General features: G+C 43.4%; 2 protein-coding genes across 6 annotated transcripts in view; one reads left to right on the forward strand and one right to left on the reverse strand.

Annotated features, from left to right (window-relative positions):
* Positions 1-4,336, reverse strand: part of MACO1 (macoilin 1) — a 29,960-nt gene extending 25,624 nt beyond the window's left edge. Inside the window, exon 1 of the mRNA XM_068917336.1 lies at positions 4,042-4,336. Within this exon, the coding sequence (XP_068773437.1) occupies positions 4,042-4,121 (80 nt within the window). The 5' untranslated portion in view covers positions 4,122-4,336. The remainder of the gene's footprint in view (positions 1-4,041) is intronic.
* A 963-nt stretch (positions 4,337-5,299) lies between these two features.
* On the forward strand, positions 5,300-20,026 carry LOC104143689 (RH-like protein). 5 transcript variants are annotated; one of them, XM_068917338.1, is made up of 12 exons: positions 5,300-5,820; positions 5,916-6,085; positions 8,115-8,150; positions 10,341-10,515; positions 10,732-10,882; positions 11,325-11,466; positions 14,992-15,152; positions 15,468-15,605; positions 15,845-15,969; positions 16,782-16,861; positions 18,019-18,092; positions 18,587-20,026. In XM_068917338.1, exons 4-12 carry the CDS (start codon positions 10,361-10,363, stop codon positions 18,611-18,613), a joined length of 1,053 nt encoding a protein of 350 aa, XP_068773439.1. In that variant the 5' UTR covers positions 5,300-5,820; positions 5,916-6,085; positions 8,115-8,150; positions 10,341-10,360; the 3' UTR covers positions 18,614-20,026. The 5 variants fall into 5 exon arrangements, with proteins under 5 accessions (XP_068773439.1, XP_009672642.1, XP_068773440.1 ...); XM_009674347.2 differs by having other exon boundaries at positions 5,300-5,566; XM_068917337.1 differs by having other exon boundaries at positions 5,345-5,516.
* Positions 20,027-20,397: the final 371 nt, after the last annotated feature.

Consider the following 20,397-nt stretch of genomic DNA (forward strand, 5'->3'; position numbering starts at 1 on the left):
GACCTGAATTTAACTTAAGGTCATAAAAGGTAGTACTGTTGGTTTGTTACAGACCTCCAGGGCAACACAAGAAAAAGTGTTTTTTCCCAGTATCGGAAGCTATTAAAAAAAAAAAAGTGCCAGAATAAATCAATAGGAAGAATCATTACGGATTTAAGAAAAAGAAAAAAAGAGCCTAAAAAGAGGCCACATTCCTGGAGTTAGCATGGACTGTTTTTTCCTTACAGTTTATTCAGGCATCAGCAGACTGAACATCATAGTCCTTGGAAATAAGCCGCATCAGAAGTTAGGTGGCACACAGAATCAAACGAGCGTCTCAGCGAAGGGATCGTGACACCAAGAAATGCTGCCCAGTATATTAGTTGCCCAGGGGCACAGACCGCCTCTATCCCATGAGGGGGGATCTCAGTAACCACTTGGAGATTACAGACACATACACATCCTCCGAGGTATTTATTTGGCTGCAATTCCAGGTAATGCCTGTGATAAAGGAAAATATAGAGGGCTAAAAAAAAAAAAAATCCTAATACTAAAGGAACAAAAAATGTTGACGTACTACTGTCAGGAAATTGATGATACATCGCAAAAGTCAGCTGACATGGAAATTAAGCCAATTGCAATGATTGCATGGGGAATTCATCTCAGAACTTAATCAGCTGCAAAACTGGTATCAAGTGCCAATGTGACTGAGTAGAGCCAAAACATGCCGTATCAGCAATAAAGCTGAAGGATTTTAAATACATCAAGGATGAAGTCTGTGAAGACTATTATAAAGGAGCAGTTACAAGTCAACTTTAATTGCTTAAGTTTAATGGATGCAATGAATAATGCAATTAACAATTAAGGTTTTAATACATGCACAATGTCAAAGGTATAAGTTATTAATCACTCAAACATTATAAAATTATGGCAACAGGTATCTTAAAAAGTATAAAGGCAAAGTTTTAAACATACACTGTGGAAATAACAACTGATCTTGTAATTCCTTCCATCAGTTCATTGTTTTGGGAGATTTATTGGAAATACAGTTATGCTTTAATTTATAATAATGTTCTTTCCAAAGGTACTGTAAGTACTTCTAAATAGTAAGAGTCTTTATCATGTTTGCACATTATATTAGATTCATCAAGTTTTCACAGCACCTTCATCAAGGTTCATAGTACCTTAACAGGCAGGTAGCAATAATCATTTTAAGCTGTGATACTGCACCACTGGCATCCAAGGCTTCACTTGCAGTACACAAGAGCAAAGCTGCTAACGGCAGTGCTGGCATGCCATATTATGCAGCACTTAAATACAGCCTGAAGTAGCTTAAAACTGTAGATGGGGAGCGAGACTAAATTGAAAGGAGAGGGAAAAAAAGGCAAAAAGCAGGTAGAAGAAAAGACAGCAGGAGGAAAAAAACAGTGCAAATAGGAGCAGGGAGGGCAGCTGTTGAAAATTTCATGGGAAAGGAGAGGAAAAAAAGATTGGTCAGGAATGACTTTGAAATTTTTCTGAAAGGCTAAAGTCAAACAGTCTGTTTAATTTAGGGAATGGATGCTGGAGAAAGTACTGTAAGCAGTATAGCTCCATAATTTCAGATTAGAAAGGCTGTAAACCTTAAGGTGAACTTGTTAAAAAGGACGCTGCAGAAGTTGGTTAAAAAAAAAAAAAAAGTAATACTCAGGGAGACAGCATATTCACATTTTTCAATGCAACCCAAGATTTTATATTTCTAACAATCTGTTCTGCAATTATAAGCTGTTTTTCTATCATTTCTCATAAGCTGTTTCAGATTTACACATGTAGCCAGTCTCCATCCTCAGAGTCTTACTCCGGGACAATTCTTTCATTCCTTCAAGCGTTCCAAAACACTTCAGCTTTGCAAGTCTCAACTACGTTCACATATAGGTATTTCTGACAGCTGTGACTAGCTCTGCATTGAAAGACTGAAGAAGGAATGAGGATAGGAAGATTGGCCCTAGGTTAAAAAGCAAAAAAAAAAATCCTAGAAGAGTTAAGTATATCAATCACGCTATTTGTTTAGCTCAGCTGCTTTGTCTGTATCATTACCATATTACCTACTGATAACTGCATTTACTGGGTTTGCGTATCCTGATAGTCACAATTAAGATAAGTTGAGTAAATAACTACAGTAATTACAAGAATTTAGAAATCTATAGTTATATGAGAAGCTACCTGTGTATAATCATAACCTACCAAATTACGTGGGGGTAGAAAAAGAAGAAGGGCAGCAAAAGATATAAGAGAAGAGACCATAACCCATATAAAAGTTATTCTCTCTCTGGTTAGATTTACAGAGAGGCAAGCCTTCATGCTGGCTTCTCTTTTCTTTCTGTGGGACAGTATTTTAAAATTGCTGACTACTCCTGCTTATCAGAATGCTGTGTGAAATAAAGGCTAAAAACCCTATTTTTGAAATAAATCATTCCATGAGAAATTACTACAAGGAGCCTCGTGTCTCTATTAGTCGTATATGCAGCTACTACAGTTGTACATGCAACTCTGAACACGTTCACCTGATGTTCTTCTCATCCTTTTCTGTTTTCCTTGCCTTCTCTCACCACCTTTCCATGCAGTCAGCTCAAAGGTAATGCTATTTTAAATGTCTTTTGAAAAGCAAGCAATTATGTAAGGAATTGCTTACATTTAAATTATTTTCAGGAAACTAATCATCTTTAATATTAAACTTCTAAGCAACAGAGAGTATTGCTTTAACATTCCAAATACTATTTTCTCAAAAACTGGGACTCTAAAGCAACAAGATACTCTCTATTCTCAAGCAGAGATTCATTATAACTAGGATAAGTTGTGCTTTGTTACAACTTTGTTAGAGTCAAAGCTCACTATTAACTAGTTTCCTTATGTAAAGCTAACTATAACTATATACATTTGCTCAAGTCATTAGTTACTGCATATATAAAACTCAACTGAAACTACAGACAGAAATGGGACGTTAGCCTTACCATAACTTTCAAAACTCAGTTTTATAGCCTCTCCCACAATGAGCTCCTCTTTAATCAAAGATACACAATCATTGTATTTGATATCCAAGTTGGCATACTTACACACTCAAGGAATAGAAAGCTCCAAAATACTCTTTGCAATGTTTGAAATGTGCCCACCTGAAACAAATGGTTAGGCATCTGTGTTTTTTACATGCAGACATGTTTGCATCTGCATGTAAAAAACTGGAAACCACGCATGTAATTTAAGGTCCAGGTACATCCTGTGCCTAAGAACGTGTGCATCGTTTCACTACGATTTTCTTTATGAAGTGGATTGTTTTAAGCCAGCCTCCCCGAACAATCGAGTCATAACTCGGGCAATTACACGGCCCACAGATGGCTCTCAGGAAAAGTTGCCTACTTTCAGGGGTTTCAGAAGCCTGTCTCGTTTCAGGGCTCGGGGGCCGGGCACGGGCGCAAGGCCGCCCCCCTCTCCTCCAGGCGTTACTGGCGCAGGCTCCTCGGCGCGCCCCGCACCGCTCCGCCATCCCTCGCCCGCCCCCGCCGCGGGAGCCACGGCGCGGAGCAGGTGCCACCTCCACCGCCACGTGAAAAAAAGCAACTATCGGAGCAGCAGCGGCCGCACCGCCACGGCGAGGGGCTTCACCACCGCGGCGGCGGAGGAGGAGAGGGGGGGCGGCACACGCACACTCGCTCCGGCCCCTCCCCGCCCCGCAGCCGGCCGCGCGCGGCGGGGAGGCTGCCGGCGGCGGCGCGGCAGCACCTTGGCCAGCAGCTGCCCCCCTCGGCGGCGGCGGCGGCGGCGGGGCCCGGTGCGGCCTAGCGGCGGATGGGAAGGCGCAGGCCGCGGGGCGGCCGCCGCGGGGGGCCGGGGCGCCATGTCGCGCCCGCGCGAGCGACCCGCTGACAGGAGCGGTGGGGGGCGGGGCGCGCTGACAGGGCCGCGCAGGGGCTGCGGCGGGAAGGGATCGGGAGAGGGGGGGAGGGGAGGGCGGCGCGGGTTCCCCCTCCTCCCTCCCTCCCTCCCCCCGCCGCCGCCGCCGCGCCTCGCCCCGCCGCCGCTCGGTACCTGCCGTAGATGCCCTCGGTGATGCGGTTCCGCTTGAGCGGCCGCCGCAGCTTGCTGCAGTCCGCGCTCCGCCGCTTCATCCTCCCGGCCGCCTCCGGCCCGGCCCGGCTCGGCTTGGCCCGGCCCCGCCGCGCTGCCCGGCCCGCCCCGGTCACGGCAGCACCATCCGCCCCCGCGGGTTTTTTTTTTCTTTTTTTCTTTTTTTTTCCTCCTCGCCCCTTCTCTCGCTGTTTTTTTTTTTTCCGGGAAACAAAGAAATAAAAATAATTCCTGGTCCGTCCCTCCCCGCCGCGTCCCCCCGCGCAGCCTCCGCGCAGCGCCCCGCCTCCCTCGGCGCTGCCCAATCGGACGGCTGGCTGCCTGAGAATGACGGCTCGGCCGGCCAATCGGCAGCACGGAAAGGTAGACGGACGGCCGAAGAAGCCCATCGCGACATCAAAAACTTGGTCCCGCCCCACGCTACCGTCTTGCCCACCCGCGCCTTTGATTGACGGCCACGTGAACCCGTCACGGAAGAGTCTTGGTGAATTGACGGCTGGACGGCCAATCACTGAAGAGGTTTTGTTCTCCTCCCGCCCACTGTCGTTCTCTGCAGGCTCCCGCCCCATATGGTGATTGACAGCAAGAGTACCCAATAGAAAAGAAGAATAAAAATAAAAGGACAGCTCAGCTATCCATTCGGAAGCGGAAGAAGGAGGGCTTAATTTCCTCTGTCAGCGTAGCGCTCAAGTACTGCCCTGCACTTGATTGACAGTCCCACTGGCAAATCGGCTGTTAGGGAAGGGAAAAAGGACGTCTCAGGGTGCAAAGGTAAGAGGAGACAGCTGGTCGCACCCTGTCCTTCCCCCCCACGTAACGCAGCTCTGTCCAGACGGCCCATAGGGGAAGAGAAAGAAAAAAAAAAACCAAACCTTCGCGTGACTGAGGGGCGTCTCCCACCAATAAGGGAAGAACACAGGAGAGTGACAGTTAGCCAGCCCAATCCTGGCGCAGAAAACAGAAGGGGCGGGGCGAATGTGCCCCTCTTTCCCCGATCGGCCCAAAGACGGACGGTGGCTGGAGATGGGCCAATCAGAGCCCACGGGAGGGGGGGAGACCGGCCCTCGGCCAATGGGAGGCTAGTCCCTAAGGGAGGCCAGTGAGGAGGGAACGGATGCTCAGCCAATGGGCGGCGGGCGGGGCCGGGCCGGGCCGCCGCCACCGTCACTGCGCGGGGCTGCCTAGTCACGGCCCCCTCCCCCCGCCCCCCCCGCTTCCCGCCTCCGTGAGGAGACCAATGGCGGCCGGCAGGCCCGAGGGGAGCGGCCGTTGGGGCTGGCGGCGGGGCCGTGGAGCCCGGCGCCTAACGGGCCTCGTGAGAGGAGGCTGCGGCGGCGCTGGGGCTGAGCGCGGGGCCCCATAGGGCGGGCAGGCAGGCGGGGAGCGAGGCCGCTTGTCCGCGCAGCTCGGGGCGCGGGCAGAGCCCTGGTTTGCAGGTGACGCCGACGTTTCGCTGTGGCGGAGGCCGCCGAGCCTTCTGCTGGAGGCACGTTACTCTGAGCGGTGCTGTCTGCCTGCAGCGTCCCGAGGGAGAAACCCGGGTGGATTCGTAGCCTCTGGGGCAGCTGCTGCGTTTTCCCTTTGGGTGTTAGGCTGACAAGGGGTTTGGTAACACGTGGCAGAAGGACTAATGGTATGCGTTTCATCGGGGCAAAACGGCGGAAGGTGTCCTGGGTCATCCTGCGCCTGGGCAGGAGTCCTAAGGGTTCGCCTTGCAAGAAACAGATGAGGGCCAATTAGGTATATGGCCCTCTTAAACCACAGAGGCACACTGCATTGGTTAGATAAATCAGTTTCTGAATCGCTGTTTCAGCTGTTGTCTTTTCCTTATGTAGAGAAAGTTCACCTGGTTCATTCTGCTTCTGTCCGAATTACCTGCATGACCACAGAATTCCTGTGAAAAGAAGCTCAATGTAGGTCTTTCTGCACTGGGCTTCTAGAATTAGGGTGGCGCTCTGCATGTTCAGGAAAGTCCCTTAAATGTTTTGCAGTCTCTGAAAGAGAGGTAAGGATTTTCTTCCTTAACATAGGGGTTTTATTAGGCCTAAGTAAAAGCTGGTAAAGTCATTTGATATTGAATGTGAGGGAAGTGCAAAGTATCACCATAAATATAAACTTTTCACAAATCACTTGAAAACTATCACTGTGCCAAGTAGCCTGGGTTTAGAGAAATCAAGTCACTTCTTCCACTTCTGAGCTGGGAGAAGTTACAGGAAACTGTCAGTTTAAATAATACCTTCAGATGGTTATTTAGTGCAAATTTTCAGTACTAGATGACAAACTGTGGTTTTTTTTTCTCCTATGCTTCACTTTGTCTTGTAGACGTTCTTTCTTGAATGCGCCCTTTCTATCTTTTTATACTTGGAGGAGCTTCTTTCCTTTCTCTCTTCTCCGTTTCCAGCTGCAAATTCTTTACTCTTTCTGTCACCCCCTCATGCTTCCACGTTACTTTGATGGGGCTGCAGTATATCTGCGTTTTCCTAATGTGGCTGTCAGGAGTTCTTTGAAGAATGTGTGGGTTTTTCGGGACTCCGTGTGGATGAGTTACCAAATATGAGTGAACTTCTGGAATTTTTATGCATACATTTTTGTCTGATACATATTACTTTCACCAGTAGGTGGCTTTCTGTCCGTTTGTTTGCATTGTTAGTATCTCAAATCCCATCATGGAAAACACTCAAATTGAGGTGGCCTCAAAGTAGAAAGACTGAGGCATGCTTATAGTGTTTTGATCTCAAGCTATCTGAACAGAGAAAGATTCAGTTTGCCAAAAGCACAGTGAATAGTGAGAAGATTGGAACGTTCAAATTATGGACTCATTAATTGTCCGTCCTCAATAGCAAAATAATCTTATCTAACAAATTAAAATGCCTGTGCATAGAGATATACTGCACATAGTTAGCTTCCACCACACTGCCCTCCTCAAAAGACTCCCATTTTTTCTTTTTAAAAAAAAAAAATCCATAGTATGTTAGCTATGTGCCTACCAAAAGGCTCAGAAATCATAAGGCAATAAGTACCTTATAGGCATAACGTGGTAATAGAGGTCGATGAATTTCTGGATGCAGGTGAAGTCTGAATTAAAGAAAGAATCAATAATATGTGGATCTGTGATTTGGTTCTCAGTTCAAAGCCTGCAGCTTGGCTGCACCCAAGCCCTCCAGGCCACAGCTATAAGAGGAGGATGTAAAACAATCCGTTTACCCCTTTGATTTGGGGTTGGCAGCTCACTCAGGCTATTGCAGAGACACATGACTCTGAATGGTGCTGTCTATCTGCTACTGCCGGACCTGGGGATTGCCCAGTGTTCACAGTAGCTGTTTCTGTGGCCATACCATTGAGTGATAGACCTACCTTTCCAGTAGCTTAGGGAGGCTGCTTTATCTCTGTGTGCCCACTACTTCTCTGGTATTGTTTGGATCCATTGTGTATGAGCAGGTTTGTACTGGGAGGCGGGTGAGCAGCTAGCCTAACTAACCCAAGAATTGTGTTAAGAATCTCAACTGGACCTTTCCTGACCTTTGTGGGAAGGGACTCAGATCGAGGATGGATACCAGTAATGTAAATCAGTCCATGATTTTCTGCGGAGTTCATCATCCTACTGTTATGAGTTCATGTTCTTTGTGCAATTGAGCTGCTCTGTAAGGCTTGCCAGCAGTTCATATGCTGTGTGGATAGTGTCCTGGAGCATTAGCATATTGACATTTCGATATGTCTGTGTTCCTGAGAACTTTTGACTTCAGTCCATGTCAGTTGGGGTAAGCCTGAGCTTCTGACCTGCCACAGATAAGGAGCTACTCCTTGCTGACGCCTCTTGGGCTTTTTATCTGAGTTTTTATTCCCCCTCACCCCATTTCTATTGGTTTAAGGTTCCTGGAACGTTCTTATAGAAGAGAAATACTGATGCACTTGTGCTTAATGTACTCTCTAGTGCACAATGCCTTCTAAATACCGCAATTTCCGAAACAGTGTGCCTTGGCTAATCTTTTTTTTGGAAGTTGTTTTTATCATCCTCTTTTACTTTTTGTTCTCAGATGGTGATACATCCGGATCAAAAATCTCCTACCCAGGTAAGATTGCTAGCCTGGCTGTGAAAGGAAGGGCTTAGTGTGTGCTTTTATTTTACAGCGCAATGGAGATGTGACTGGACAGCCTTGTGTATATGTTACTATTCTTTAAGCACCCTACCTTGCCATATATTGTGTGTAGATATTGATATTAAGGCAAACACAGTGAACATGGGTGTGTGTGATGCTAAGTTGCATTGCTGATCTGTTTTCTCTTGCCTGTTTGTTGTATCTTGACTCCTATGAACGTTGTAAACTTTGGAGAGGAGGCACTGTCTCTGTTAAGTGCCTAACCCTGTGAGGTCTTGGCCTGCAAAGGTGCTGTTGTGCTACCAAATAAGAATTCAGGACAGCAGTGTTTTCCATTTGGATCCTTAATGTACATAAGTGAAGTTAATGCATTGGAATTAATGGTTTAAATATAGCCAAGACATGTATTTTATGCACTGATCAAGGAACATATTAGCAGATCTTGCTACAGCCACGGCGTATGACATATTTACAGTGCTGTGAAAATATGAGCTGATTAATCCTCATGACATTCTTGTGTTACCCTTTCCATTTTATAGCTGGGAAAATGAGATCTATTTTAATATTTTGCTGGGTGTAGAGGCTTGCACAACCATAGGAGAATATGACTATTAGCATATCCCAAGGGGCAGTTCCAGGCCTACAGATCCAAGAGCTTATATCTTGGACAACCTCTTCCTTTTATGCAGGGTTGCATAAAGGTTTCCATATTGAACTCCTTTTGCTGCTATCTCTGCCCCTTTTCTCCTACCCAGATGAGTTACAAGAAGGCACTTGTATGATGTCCTCATTTCTTCCCTAACGCCTGCAAGGAATGAATCAGCAGTAGTTCACAATAACCTTTTCCTGAAAAGTCCAGCTTAAGCTCTTTAAATTCATCTCTCAGGAGAAATGTATGTTCTAATTTCATTGCTATAACCTCATCCTTCATTGCTGTCCTTCTGCTGTTTGACTCCTCAACTCCCCCTCTGTCCTCCGCCCCCTCCCTTACTCCCCCACCCCTATGGCATCCCTTCTGAGGTAGGTTTGTAAAATTAAGTTCAGGCTAAGGGTGTTGTCTTTCTGATTACTTATGGATCAGAAAGAAAGCTTTGGGATGCTTTAAACGTACTAAAAGATAATGGCACAAGAGGAGCTGTTTCTAACCCTGATCAGGCGATCATCTACGTGTGCAAATAACTAGATCTGGGAATAATCTTCAAGGGGATGACAGAGAGAGAGAGTTTTTTCAAGAATCTTCAGATGTTTTTGCCAGGATCTTTCCTCGGTATATTACAGACTATAAAACCGAACATGTACTTTGCTTTTAGCAATAACTTTTAATTTGTATATCACATAAACCAGACTGCTTCTGGCTAGACATGCTCTGAGTATGTCTGTGTGTGTGTGTGTGTGAGAGAGAGAGAGAGAGAGAGAGAGAGAGATGGGGTTCGGAATCAAAGCGGAGCATGGGCATTGTCTGTTTTGGTATGGAGACTTGAATGATATCCAGGGAAATGTTTCTTAGCAGAAAGAGCTGCGTTTGGAAGTGGTTCTGCATAACGGAATTTTACCTTGCATACTGCTCGTCCCCTCTTGATGGATTTCACTGAGGAGAAAGGTGCCAGGGCTTTTAAAGAGAGAGGAGAACAAAAAGTGTATATTATTGGCCCTGGACTTTTTTCCAGTTGCTCTAGTTTAAAGCTACGGTCATTGAAATGGATTTGGTTTTGTTACAGCGTTAGATTCTTTGCTTTTTTTTCAAACTGACTGCAGGAGATGAGTTTGAAAGCATTACCAAGCCCCTCACATGGTTGTTATTATCTGTCTCTCGTTGCGCTTTTAACAGCTTCATCTCTTTCTAAAAAATAGCTGTTATCTACTATTTTGCAAGTATTTACTTGTTAGCCCTTCCAGTGCCTTATAGGAATATAAATCTTGTCATTTTTCAATTGTGGACAGGAAAATTTGAGACATGGTAAGGTGAATAGCCCAAGGCTGCGTGGTGAGGCAGAGAAGAGAACAGATTTGGGAATTTTGGGGATTCAAGCTCTGACCTTAAGCCTGCGAGGGCACCCAAATTTTTATCTAAAGGCTTCTTAGTTAATTGTGGTTGTTTTATTTACCAGAAATACAGTCTGCTTTGATAACTTCACTGCTCTCTTGGTCTTCTCTGCCGTTCAGCCTTTCAAGATGTCAACCAAATGATGATTTTTGGACTTGGCTTTTTCCTGGCGTTCCTGAAAAGATATGGATTTAGCAGCGTTGGATTCAATCTCCTGATCATTGTACTTGGTGTCCAGTGGTCTGTGCTGACAGAAGCCGTGTTCCAAAGCACAAAGGAAGATGATCTGACAAGGTAAGCGGTCCATTTTAAAATAGGAATAATCTAGAGCTGCTGACCGACCGCTTTTTGTCAAGGCCTTCTGATACTAATCTATTTGCAAATTAGTACAGTTGTATTGGCAGACTTGTATTGGTGGGCTTTGGAGTTTTAAGTACCTTTTGCTGTCTGTCATTCTCGTGAGGCTAACCTGATCTGGATTTTTTTTTTTCCTCTTTTCTTTTATTACAGCATAACAAAGGCTGCTGTGAGTATGACTGCTGTGGTCATCTCCTCTTCAGCTGTTCTTGGGAAAGCTAATCCTATCCAACTGATTGTGATGACAGTTGTGGAAATAACAGCTTTCCGTTTGAGCAGATGGATCAACACGACGTTCCTGAAGGTACAGTCCTGTCATTTCCAGGCATGTGGGGAAAGGTTTCACTGGGACTTTGGAAATGCTGCCTTTTGATAGCTTGATGTTGATGCTATGCTGACAGGAACCCACCAGTGTATTTTATCTGATTCAAATTAGACTGTGGGGCTATGTTTTCACTAAGAGATGAAGTCTGACTTTGGGAGCACACTTAAGCACTGTAAACTCCAAAACTTGCAAGCTCTACATCTGCATAATTGGCTGTTTCTTGGGCTTAAAGGATGAGCTGATGGATTGGGTTGTAGTGCATATAGCCTTCCCCATGCCTTGACCATCCATTTTTATGAGCTTCATTGAGCCTAGATAAATTAATTAATGAGTCATGCTTAAACTGAGCTATGTCAAGACTTGCAACAAAGAGTTCCTGTGGCGTGAAATTAGTCACACATTTGATTTTCTATTGATACAGGTTGGAGACAGTGCCAGTATGATGCATGTTCACCTGTTCGGAGCCTTCTTTGGTCTGGCAGTCTCCTTGTGCTTCTCGAAGCCTTCACCAAACTCTGAGAAGGAAGCGAGTACCCAGAAGTCGGATTTATTGTCAATATTGGGTAAGGCATTCACTTCAGTGTCTCAGTTGGAAGGAAAGATTGCAGTGAGAGCGTGAGGAAGGCTTTTGAGGGTTGACCACAGTTCACTGAAACTTTTTCCTCTGAAGTGCAGGTCTCAATGCAGCCAAGCATAGAAAAACTGCTGCTGTTGGTGTGGTGGGTGGTTTCTGACAAAGAGTTGGTGAGTCTCAGCATGTTTCCTATCAATCAAGCACATAAGACCCCCCTACAACGGCCATAGCTTGGTTTCCTTTTGTCAGTCTCAGTAGAGAGGCTATGGCAGGTTTATTGTTCCCGCTCCAAAGTAAGTTGCACGCTTTGGGCTTGTATAGGCATATTGGTAGTGGACCTATGTACCGAAGTTGATGTCGTTACTGGCATTTCAGTAGTGTATAGAGTTTCCAACTGGACCCAAGGCTCAGCTTTCCAAGGTGGTGTACAGAGATATAAAAAGATGGTCCCTGCCTAAGTAGTGTAAATAGAAAGATAAAAGCCTACTGAAGGGTGGGGAGTACTATACAGACAAGCACACAGAAAGGAGCCGAGTGATGACAGGCTGAATGCATGAGAGTTCCAAAGCAATTTGGTTTCCTTTTTATTATGACTTCTGTAACAAAACTGCCACCAACTGAACTAAAACTGCCACTAGCTGGACTAAGGATTTTCTGCGAAAGCCCATGTCATGTAATTCCCAGTCAGTCTTCACCCAGTTTAAGAAAAGAGAAATGTAAATGCTGCTCGTTTGAGTTCCCAGAGTTCTCGATCTGCTGGAGAATTCCAGGAGATCACTATTTTAATCTAACTCATCCAGGCACTGTTAAAGCCTTCATTATAATTTTAGCGCAACTTGCTGCACCCAAGTGCTTGCTATCTGAAGTAATTATATCGCTGTGTGAATAATTCCTGAGGTAACACAGGCGGAAAGGAATGACTGAGCAGGCAAATTCCCGATCGTTCCTTTTTTACATCCTGCCTTGGAGGGCTGAGTGAAGAATGCTGAGGTCTTCACCTTGAAAATTTGGACCCATAATGTGAATCTCTTATTTCCATAACTGAGCAGTTATTGGTAAGAATGTTTCAATGAGACTAGTAGACTTTTTTTGTGACTAATTACCTAGTCAATGGGAATAGAAGAGAATGATCTTAGTGTAGATGGTTCTACCAGCCATCACTACTACCATAGGTTTTGAATTGCGAAAATGGCAATTTAGTCCCGTATCTTGGTTGTAACAGACCCACCTCAAGCACGCATAAGACCTTTCATTTGTTGGTATTAGACTGTTACGGCAAGGTTGTTTCTTTTTGAACATCTGGGGGCTGTAGCCTCCAAACCAATAAACCTGACAAGCTTCCTCTGAGACAGATGCAGATGTAGTGCTTATTCACAGACAGATGGAATTCAGCCCCGAACAAACCCACCGTACCAACTGAGTGTTAAGTTTTTTAAATAGGATATAAATATGGCTTAAACTCAGTGGACCATGTGGTACACAGGACGCTTTGTAAAGTTCTACTAATGTTCATTTGCTCTAGGCAGGAAGACAGAAACATGGGTAAGGGGGAGAGTGCAAATGGGAGAAGAGGGGACAGATCAAGAGGTAAAGGATCAGTGATTCAAAGATGGATTTGGAGTCTAGAAAGCCTAAAAGCAACAAGGAGCAAGACGCCTGTGTTTTCCTCTTACTGATGGACGTGAAGACAGGGATGTTAACCTCTCTTTTAATTGTAACCTTTCTACTGTCTATGCACATAAAGCTACAGTACATTCTAAGAACACCTTAGCACCATTGACTCTCTGAGACTATTGCATTTGAACTTGAGATAAAATTACAGATGCTTTTTACGTAGCATGACTTAGCATGTTAGTTGCTCTAGTGAATATGCTGTAGTGAGCCTCCCAAACGTATTTTAAGGATGAATTCAAAACACTGACTGTAAACAGCCTGCATCCACCATCTGTTTTCTTGCTTGCAGTAGGGAAGTTCGTAGGGCCAAGACTGAGGGTATAGAATTACCTACAAATTGAGGGTACTGCTAAAGAAAAGAGAAGAAACATGTTCAGACTGTAGGGATAGACTACAAGCAATGAACTTGTGAAGAAGTCAGGTTCTCAAGTTTCTCCTTCATAGAAATAGCACTACATTTGTAGGAAAACAGCAGCTAGGAACATGATCTGGCTAGATAATATCACTTTGCTGGGAATCCTATCAGTTTTTCAGATCAAATCAAGGTTAATGGCCCAAAAATCTTGTCTGAGGGGCATGCGTGGTTGTCACTCCCTTGGTGCACAGAAGGGATTGAAGAGAGCAACAGAAGCCGAGATAAGCCTGTGCAAATGCAGTGGCTGCCAGGGTTGATAGAAGCTGGATTTAACCATTGTTGCTTTACAGTGACGTTGCCTGTGTCATTTCTTAGTTGACGTGAACAAAAACATTTAAAATTTTACTTGTAAGATGAAATGCGCAAGGGACTGCTTCCTCTGTGGCATGGAAAATAGAACATTAAGTATGAAAGTTGCCTAAAACCCCTTTGCAGTAATGACTGGACAAAGAAAATAAAATGCAGCTTATCTGCGCTGTTATCTGTGCACTTAAAACTACATGGAGCTCAGAAGGTTCATAGCCTTTGGGAGCAGAGGCATAGACCGAAATGTGTTGTCCAACTCTGATGTAGTGGGAGGCCACTTACGTCCCTCTGCTGGTTGGAATTTGATCTGCACACGTATATGCATAGGTACATGCAGGAAGAGTGTACGCTGTCAAGCAGTAAACTTGTCTGTAGAGGAGGGGACTCCTAAATGCTGATAATAAGGGCCTAGCTCCCTGGTTTCAGAAGAACCTGGTTTCATTCCTAACCGACAGTAAAGTCGGTGTGGCTAATGGAAGCGTGACAGTGTCCATCCTTTTTACAGGAGGAAAGTGAATTGCTCTTTTGAACCCTTATACTGGGGAGTAGCTTTTCAGGAGATTATGACTCTTTTACGAATAACAAGACGTATAAGCTGTGTACAGCTGAGCTGATGAAGCACAGTCACCTTAGGTCAAGCTGGTTTCATTCTAGCTGTAGATGTTCAGTGCTATTGAACACCTGTTTCAAAATACCTGTGCAGAGCAGGCCAGATGTTGGTCGTTAGGAAGTGAACAGTGGAATTGTTCCCAGTAATGTTTAAGGGGAAAATAGATATGACAGAGTAGATGTTAAAGACGTTCTTGAAAAGCGTTAAGCACATCCTGCCTTAAAAGCCTTCAGTTCTTGTAGGCTCTCAACTCTGAAGGACCAGCTAGATGCCAATACAGCTGTGTTTTTGCTATGTGTGTGACATTGCACGATACCAAGTGTCTGCGGAGGTTTCAGTATAGCAGTCAGCTATCACGGCTGTCTGCACTGTGAAGTATTATCTGTTGTTCACAGGGTGGGTGTTACAGGGGATGGAGCATGTGAGCTGGAGCCTTTCAGAGACAACCTATGATGGGCTCACTGTGTTTGAGAGTATGTAAATAATGGTTGCTTGTCTTTGTCTCCAAGGCACTCTCTTTCTATGGGTGTTCTGGCCAAGCTTCAATTCTGTACTAGCTGTGGAGAAGAAGAATACTATAATCTACAACACCTACTTTGCACTTGCAGTAAGTGCTGTAACTGCCTTCGCCTTGTCTGTTCTGACCACGAAAGATGGAAAACTCAGAATGGTAAGACGTGAGAGAAAATCATGGGGAAACTATGTTTTTTGATTACTCATGGAATACACTGGAAGTATGATAGCTGTTAAGTAAAAATAAAGCCAAGTCTTTGGCCTGACAGCAATCATAAGTCTCCCAAACAGAACACTGAAATTGTAACTTAGAAATTATGTACTCAAAGATTGTAATTCACAGGATACAGAGGCCCAAATTCACACTAAGAAGATCCTACTTGCATGGGAATAGCACTCTATGATGTTGGGCTGCAATAAGACAAGCAAGGATTGACTTCTCGCTCTGTGTTTTTGTTGTGTTATTTTACAGACCGATATCTGCAATGCAACGCTAGCCGGTGGGGTTGCTGTTGGCTATACAGCACACAGCATTCCGTATCCTTGGATTGCAATGATTTTGGGTCTGCTTGCCAGTGTGATCACCATATTGGGATCTCACCGTTTACAGGTAACGCTCAAAATTTGAAGTTCCTTTTTGTATAAGATAAATAAGTTTCTTTTCCAATGTAAGATGCTTCAAGGGAGATCTTTCTTTTGAAGAGATTAGACCTAGGAAACCTGAAGTCTTTTGACCAGAGTGTGAGATTGCAGGTTGGGAGGCCAGAGTTCTTCTTCTGAGATTGACAATGTGCTATCATCAGTAGACTTGTGTTTCTATGTATTAATTGAACTTTTTCCTCTTCACAGAGATGTTTGAATCCTGTTCCCAAGGTTCACGATGGAGTTTATTACACTTTTGGCTTGCCTGGTGTGCTGGGAGCTCTTGCCCATGTCATTCTCCTTGTAATAAAAAGCTGGACTGATTTACCAAGGTACATCAGTGCTTGCTATTAAGTAATAAACTCATTTAATCATTAATGTAGTGTGCCCTGAGAAGAGTTCTCATATATACAGAAAGTCCTGCCTACATAAAGAGAGCCTGAAAGTCATCAGAGAGCAATCCTTTTATACCAGATAAGTCCAAAAAAGTCAGTAAAAACACTTTTGAGTTGAGCAGACTTTAAATCAAACTTTTACTATTAGCTTTTGGTGCTGTTTTCTCTCTGCCTTTTTGTTTGATATTAAACGCAGCAGACATAGGATGCAAAGTTTGGGGATGTGTGCATTCTTTCAGAGAGTCATTTTGGCTTTTGTGACATGTTTAGGGGGCTTGTATGCAGTGGGGGCGTGGGGAAATATAGAGACAAAATTTTAAATTTCTGAACAGCGTATCTGACAAATGCTTCCTCTTCACTGAAAGCCGAAGCTGAAAAGGGCTGCAGCTCTGATGAATTTCAGGGAGAGTTTTGTGCACTCAGCATCTCCCTCTGGATGAGGCTTTATGAGTCAGGGGCAAGAATGCCAATCTGGGCATTACACCTCAGGTCATATTCTTATGGAAATACACAAACTTAATGAAGTTTTGCTACCACAGTGATGGTTTCTAAGGGAAAAATGTATCCTTTGAAGTCTGTATTAGACTTCCAGTAAGATCCCTTGAAAGTTTTAAATGCAGCTGTATAGAGATTCAAGAATAACAGAATTTTTATATGAGGTTTTGATGTAAAATGCTATATAGATGCGCCACTGGAGGCAGACTCATTCACAATCTTATTGCTAAATTCAGCAACTTTCTCCTTTTCAGCCAGGCATATCTGATCATGATTGACTTTAGCACCTTCTGCCTGACCATCAGTGTGGCCTTGATGTCAGGTTTTATTACAGGTCAGTATGGAAAAACATGTTTCAATAGTATCGTCTTCGTTTTCTCGGGGGCAGGGGATATGTCATCCTATTTATTTCACCTGCTGCCATGCACCCTTCGCAAAAGAAACCAGTGTAATTAGGGCACTAAAGTAAATGGCTTGTTTATGTAGAGAAACTGGGAAACAGGAATGCCAAGAACTCTTCCGTGCCAGGCTTTGAAGAAGAGATGTATTCAACATAAGCAAACTAGTAGCACCGTTCTTTCATTTGTGAAGATTATTTTTAACAGTTGCTTAACAGCAGCCTTCAGATTTCAGACAGGAGATGTGGGAGGATGAAAATATTTTTATATTTGGGTATTGTCTTAATGACAGAAAATGCTATCTAGAGTATTTTCCACTTTTGAGGCCAGTTGGTATGAATCTGAAAAGTTCAACTAACGTCAGTAGCTCGCTCACGTCAGTCAGGCACTAGGCCTTTTATTGCTAGTTGTTGGGGATCATCAGGGCTCATGTGTCCCTCATGTGATGTTTGGTCTGTTTTAAGGCAGCTACAGTTTTTCTGTAGCTATTAATTCTAGCTTGATTAAAGGAGAAATGGCAGGTGAAAATTGCTGTGAAATGCACTCTAAAATGAATTGTCGTGTTTCAATTGATCTGCGACCTTTGCACTAGCTCAAGTATAATTAAGAGGGTGAGCTAACCAAGCAAGCTTTTAAGGTATTTACCTCAGTGGCCTGAAAGGGAAAAAAAAAAAAAAAACTCAGCTAAAAATAACCAAATATTCAAGGTTGAACCAGTTGTTTGATAAGCTAGATATTTCCATCTGAAATCACAAGTTAACAATACTTATAAGCCTGTTTTCTTGCATGAAAAATACCTGTGTATTCAAAGAAGTTAATGATTTTGGGGATACATTTAGAATGTGGCGGGCTGTTTAATGAACTTTTACCTAGAGTTAATTTTTAGTAATCCAGGCCTTGATCCTGGCAAGTTTCTCTGTACTTGAGGTCAGCTTGAGTCAAGGGGCTATGCTGAAGCATTTAGCGGTGAGTTTGTATTTTGATCTCTGTTATATTTCAATGTGTGATGCTAAGAAAACTCCAGTTACACAGTCTTCTCCTTCCCCTGATCCGTATGGGTATGTGTGTTAGTTATATGTATTTTTACAAATAGGTCCCATTTTAAATCTCAACTTGTTGAAGACCGTCCCTGTATCGAAGTACTATGAAGACCAGTTTTACTGGGAGGTAAGTTTCAACGTAAAATTAACTATGTAGGAGTCTAAATAACACCAAGCAAGAAGTGCTGACTGACTGTGATAAAGAACTCTAGGTATTTGAATTCAAAAAAAAAAAAAAAAAAAAAAGAATAATTTCATTTCACAGTCAGTTTTGAATGTCTTGGTTGAAATGGATCAGCTGCTCAGAACTTGTCTATTTTGAGTGTACGTAGACTTCAGCTAGAATTGTCAGAGCCGTTCTTGGGCACGGGGCTAAATCTGAAATCATCTTGTTTGTTGTAGCATTGAATCATATGGACTCTCACGTCCTCAGGGATTGACAGCTTTGGTCTCCATGCTCCATATGCAATCCCTGAGGAGACTTGGGTATCTAAAACAGGGATTTTTAGAAGCTAGCAAATGGTATAGTAGAAGGTGCTAAAGTTCTCCTTTGCCTCTCTTTCATAAGACGGATTTGATGCATAAAATATTCTGATAAAAAACTATTTTTTGTCTTCACAGTTTCCTCATTTGGCTGTTGGATTTTGAATGAAGGAACCCAAATTACAGATTTGCCTAAGAGTTTCCTGTTTGTCACTATAGAAAATGAGTAACTATGATGGGGTGAAAAAGCACTTCTGTATCAGTTCTCAGGTTCAAAAAAGACATCCCAATGGATGCGCAAAAATAGTAATCAGCTGTCTTAGTTACTATTAAAAGACACTGAGTGTAAATTTACAGATGCAAACTTATAATGCATTCCACTTTTCTGCTTCGATGGTCTAGCCCTGAATATTTTCTTTTGTAGGATGCGTACAAGCAAGTTGGCTGCATTCACTTCCATAATGGCTTGACAATCAAAATGCTTTTGAACTGTAAAGAAGAAAACTGTATTTAGCTTCCAAGTTTAACAGCCAAAATATGTATTTTAAAGTACAGTTCTCCAGGGTGTATGTACTGGTTCTGATCTAGTTAAGCATTAAACCACTTGGTTTTAAGCTAAATTAATTCCACTGAAGGCCACGTTAAGCATGGACTTGACAAGTGAGCTGGATCAGGGCCGGAACTCTGCATCTCACCTGACTGAACTCCTGAGTTTTCTAAGTGGTTAGGGAAAATCTATAAGTAGTTGGCTAAGGCTACCTGTTTGAAAATTCAAATGGCAAGAAGTTAGTGTTCTGCTTGTAGGTGGTGCCCCTGAAATCAGCGGCAGCACTGGTATGTGAGATTCAGTAGCAAAGGTAAGAACAGTCTCTTTAATTAAAGAGTGGTGGCAGGCTGCACTGCCCCATGATCAGCTTTCCGAAAGGCTCTGGCCTGCTGTAGGTGTATGGATAGGGACAACAGTCATCTCTCCAGACTGGAGAGACTGAGGGAGCGGTCCTTACTCAAGTAATCCTATTGACTTAAATGGAGCTAGTCACGTGATGACAGATTTCAGTGGATTGTGCCCAATTTTGTGTAATAGGAACCAGTGTTAAGACCCAATTTCGGAAGTATGTTATGCTGCGTTATTTTGAAATTTCTTTTAGTATTTTAATGAAGTGCTTTGTTTTTTAAACATTTTAAGGACCAACGTATAACATTTCTATACCGTAGATTTTCATTTAAAAATTTGGTAATAGAGCATAGGCTTCTATTCTGATAGTGGGAGAATGGTCAACTTGGGAAAAAGTTATCTCAAAAAGCATCTATTTAACGCTGCCAGTGAGATGATATTAAAGGTCTTGGCTTTGATTTAAATGAAACACAGCAGATATCTGCTTGTAGAGAACTCAGACTGGGACAAGCATGGGTCTTTGGTGCATTAGTTAAGGCCTGTTCTTGCAGAGGATTCTGTGCAACTGAACCCTTGTTTTTAAGTGGAACTCCCTGTAGGACTGTGGTTCTCGGTGCTTCTTTTCAAAACAGCTGACACAAAAATGTTGTCAAAATGCTTACGTAATAAAAAAGTCAAGATTCGATTGTTTTTATTTATTGAGCACACTTGCTTAAAAATGAAGTTATGAGAAACATGTAATACTGACGATAAAGGATAAATACTTTGATGCTCGCTACAGTAATGCATGCTGACCTCAGTTCATTGGGGATTAAGAAAAGGAGATGGTTGCTTGCAACCCTTCTCACACTTCCATTAACTGTAATGAAGAGTTTCTTGCCAAGGAGATGCCATAGTTCCATTATGTCAACAGCTGATACCGTGACATTGAGCCTGTATACACATTTGTATGTTTGCATTATCTCACACCTAACATGCTACTAACGTTGTAATGTTCAAATCCAGGTTCAAATGGTGTACTTCAGTTTCTTGCTTTCTAGTAACCAAATGAACA

This window comes from Struthio camelus, chromosome 23, assembly GCF_040807025.1.
Source record: "Struthio camelus isolate bStrCam1 chromosome 23, bStrCam1.hap1, whole genome shotgun sequence".
Lineage (NCBI taxonomy): Eukaryota > Metazoa > Chordata > Aves > Struthioniformes > Struthionidae > Struthio > Struthio camelus.

Excerpts from the sequence above, each read along its gene's own strand:
- LOC104143689 (XM_009674331.2), top strand. The coding sequence starts at position 8,018 with ATGCCTTCTAAATACCGCAATTTCCGAAACAGTGTGCCTTGGCTAATC. Across the intron at positions 15,153-15,467 it reads AAGATGGAAAACTCAGAATG|ACCGATATCTGCAATGCAAC; the intron begins GTAAGACGTGAG and ends GTTATTTTACAG. Across the intron at positions 15,970-16,781 it reads AGCTGGACTGATTTACCAAG|CCAGGCATATCTGATCATGA; the intron begins GTACATCAGTGC and ends TCTCCTTTTCAG.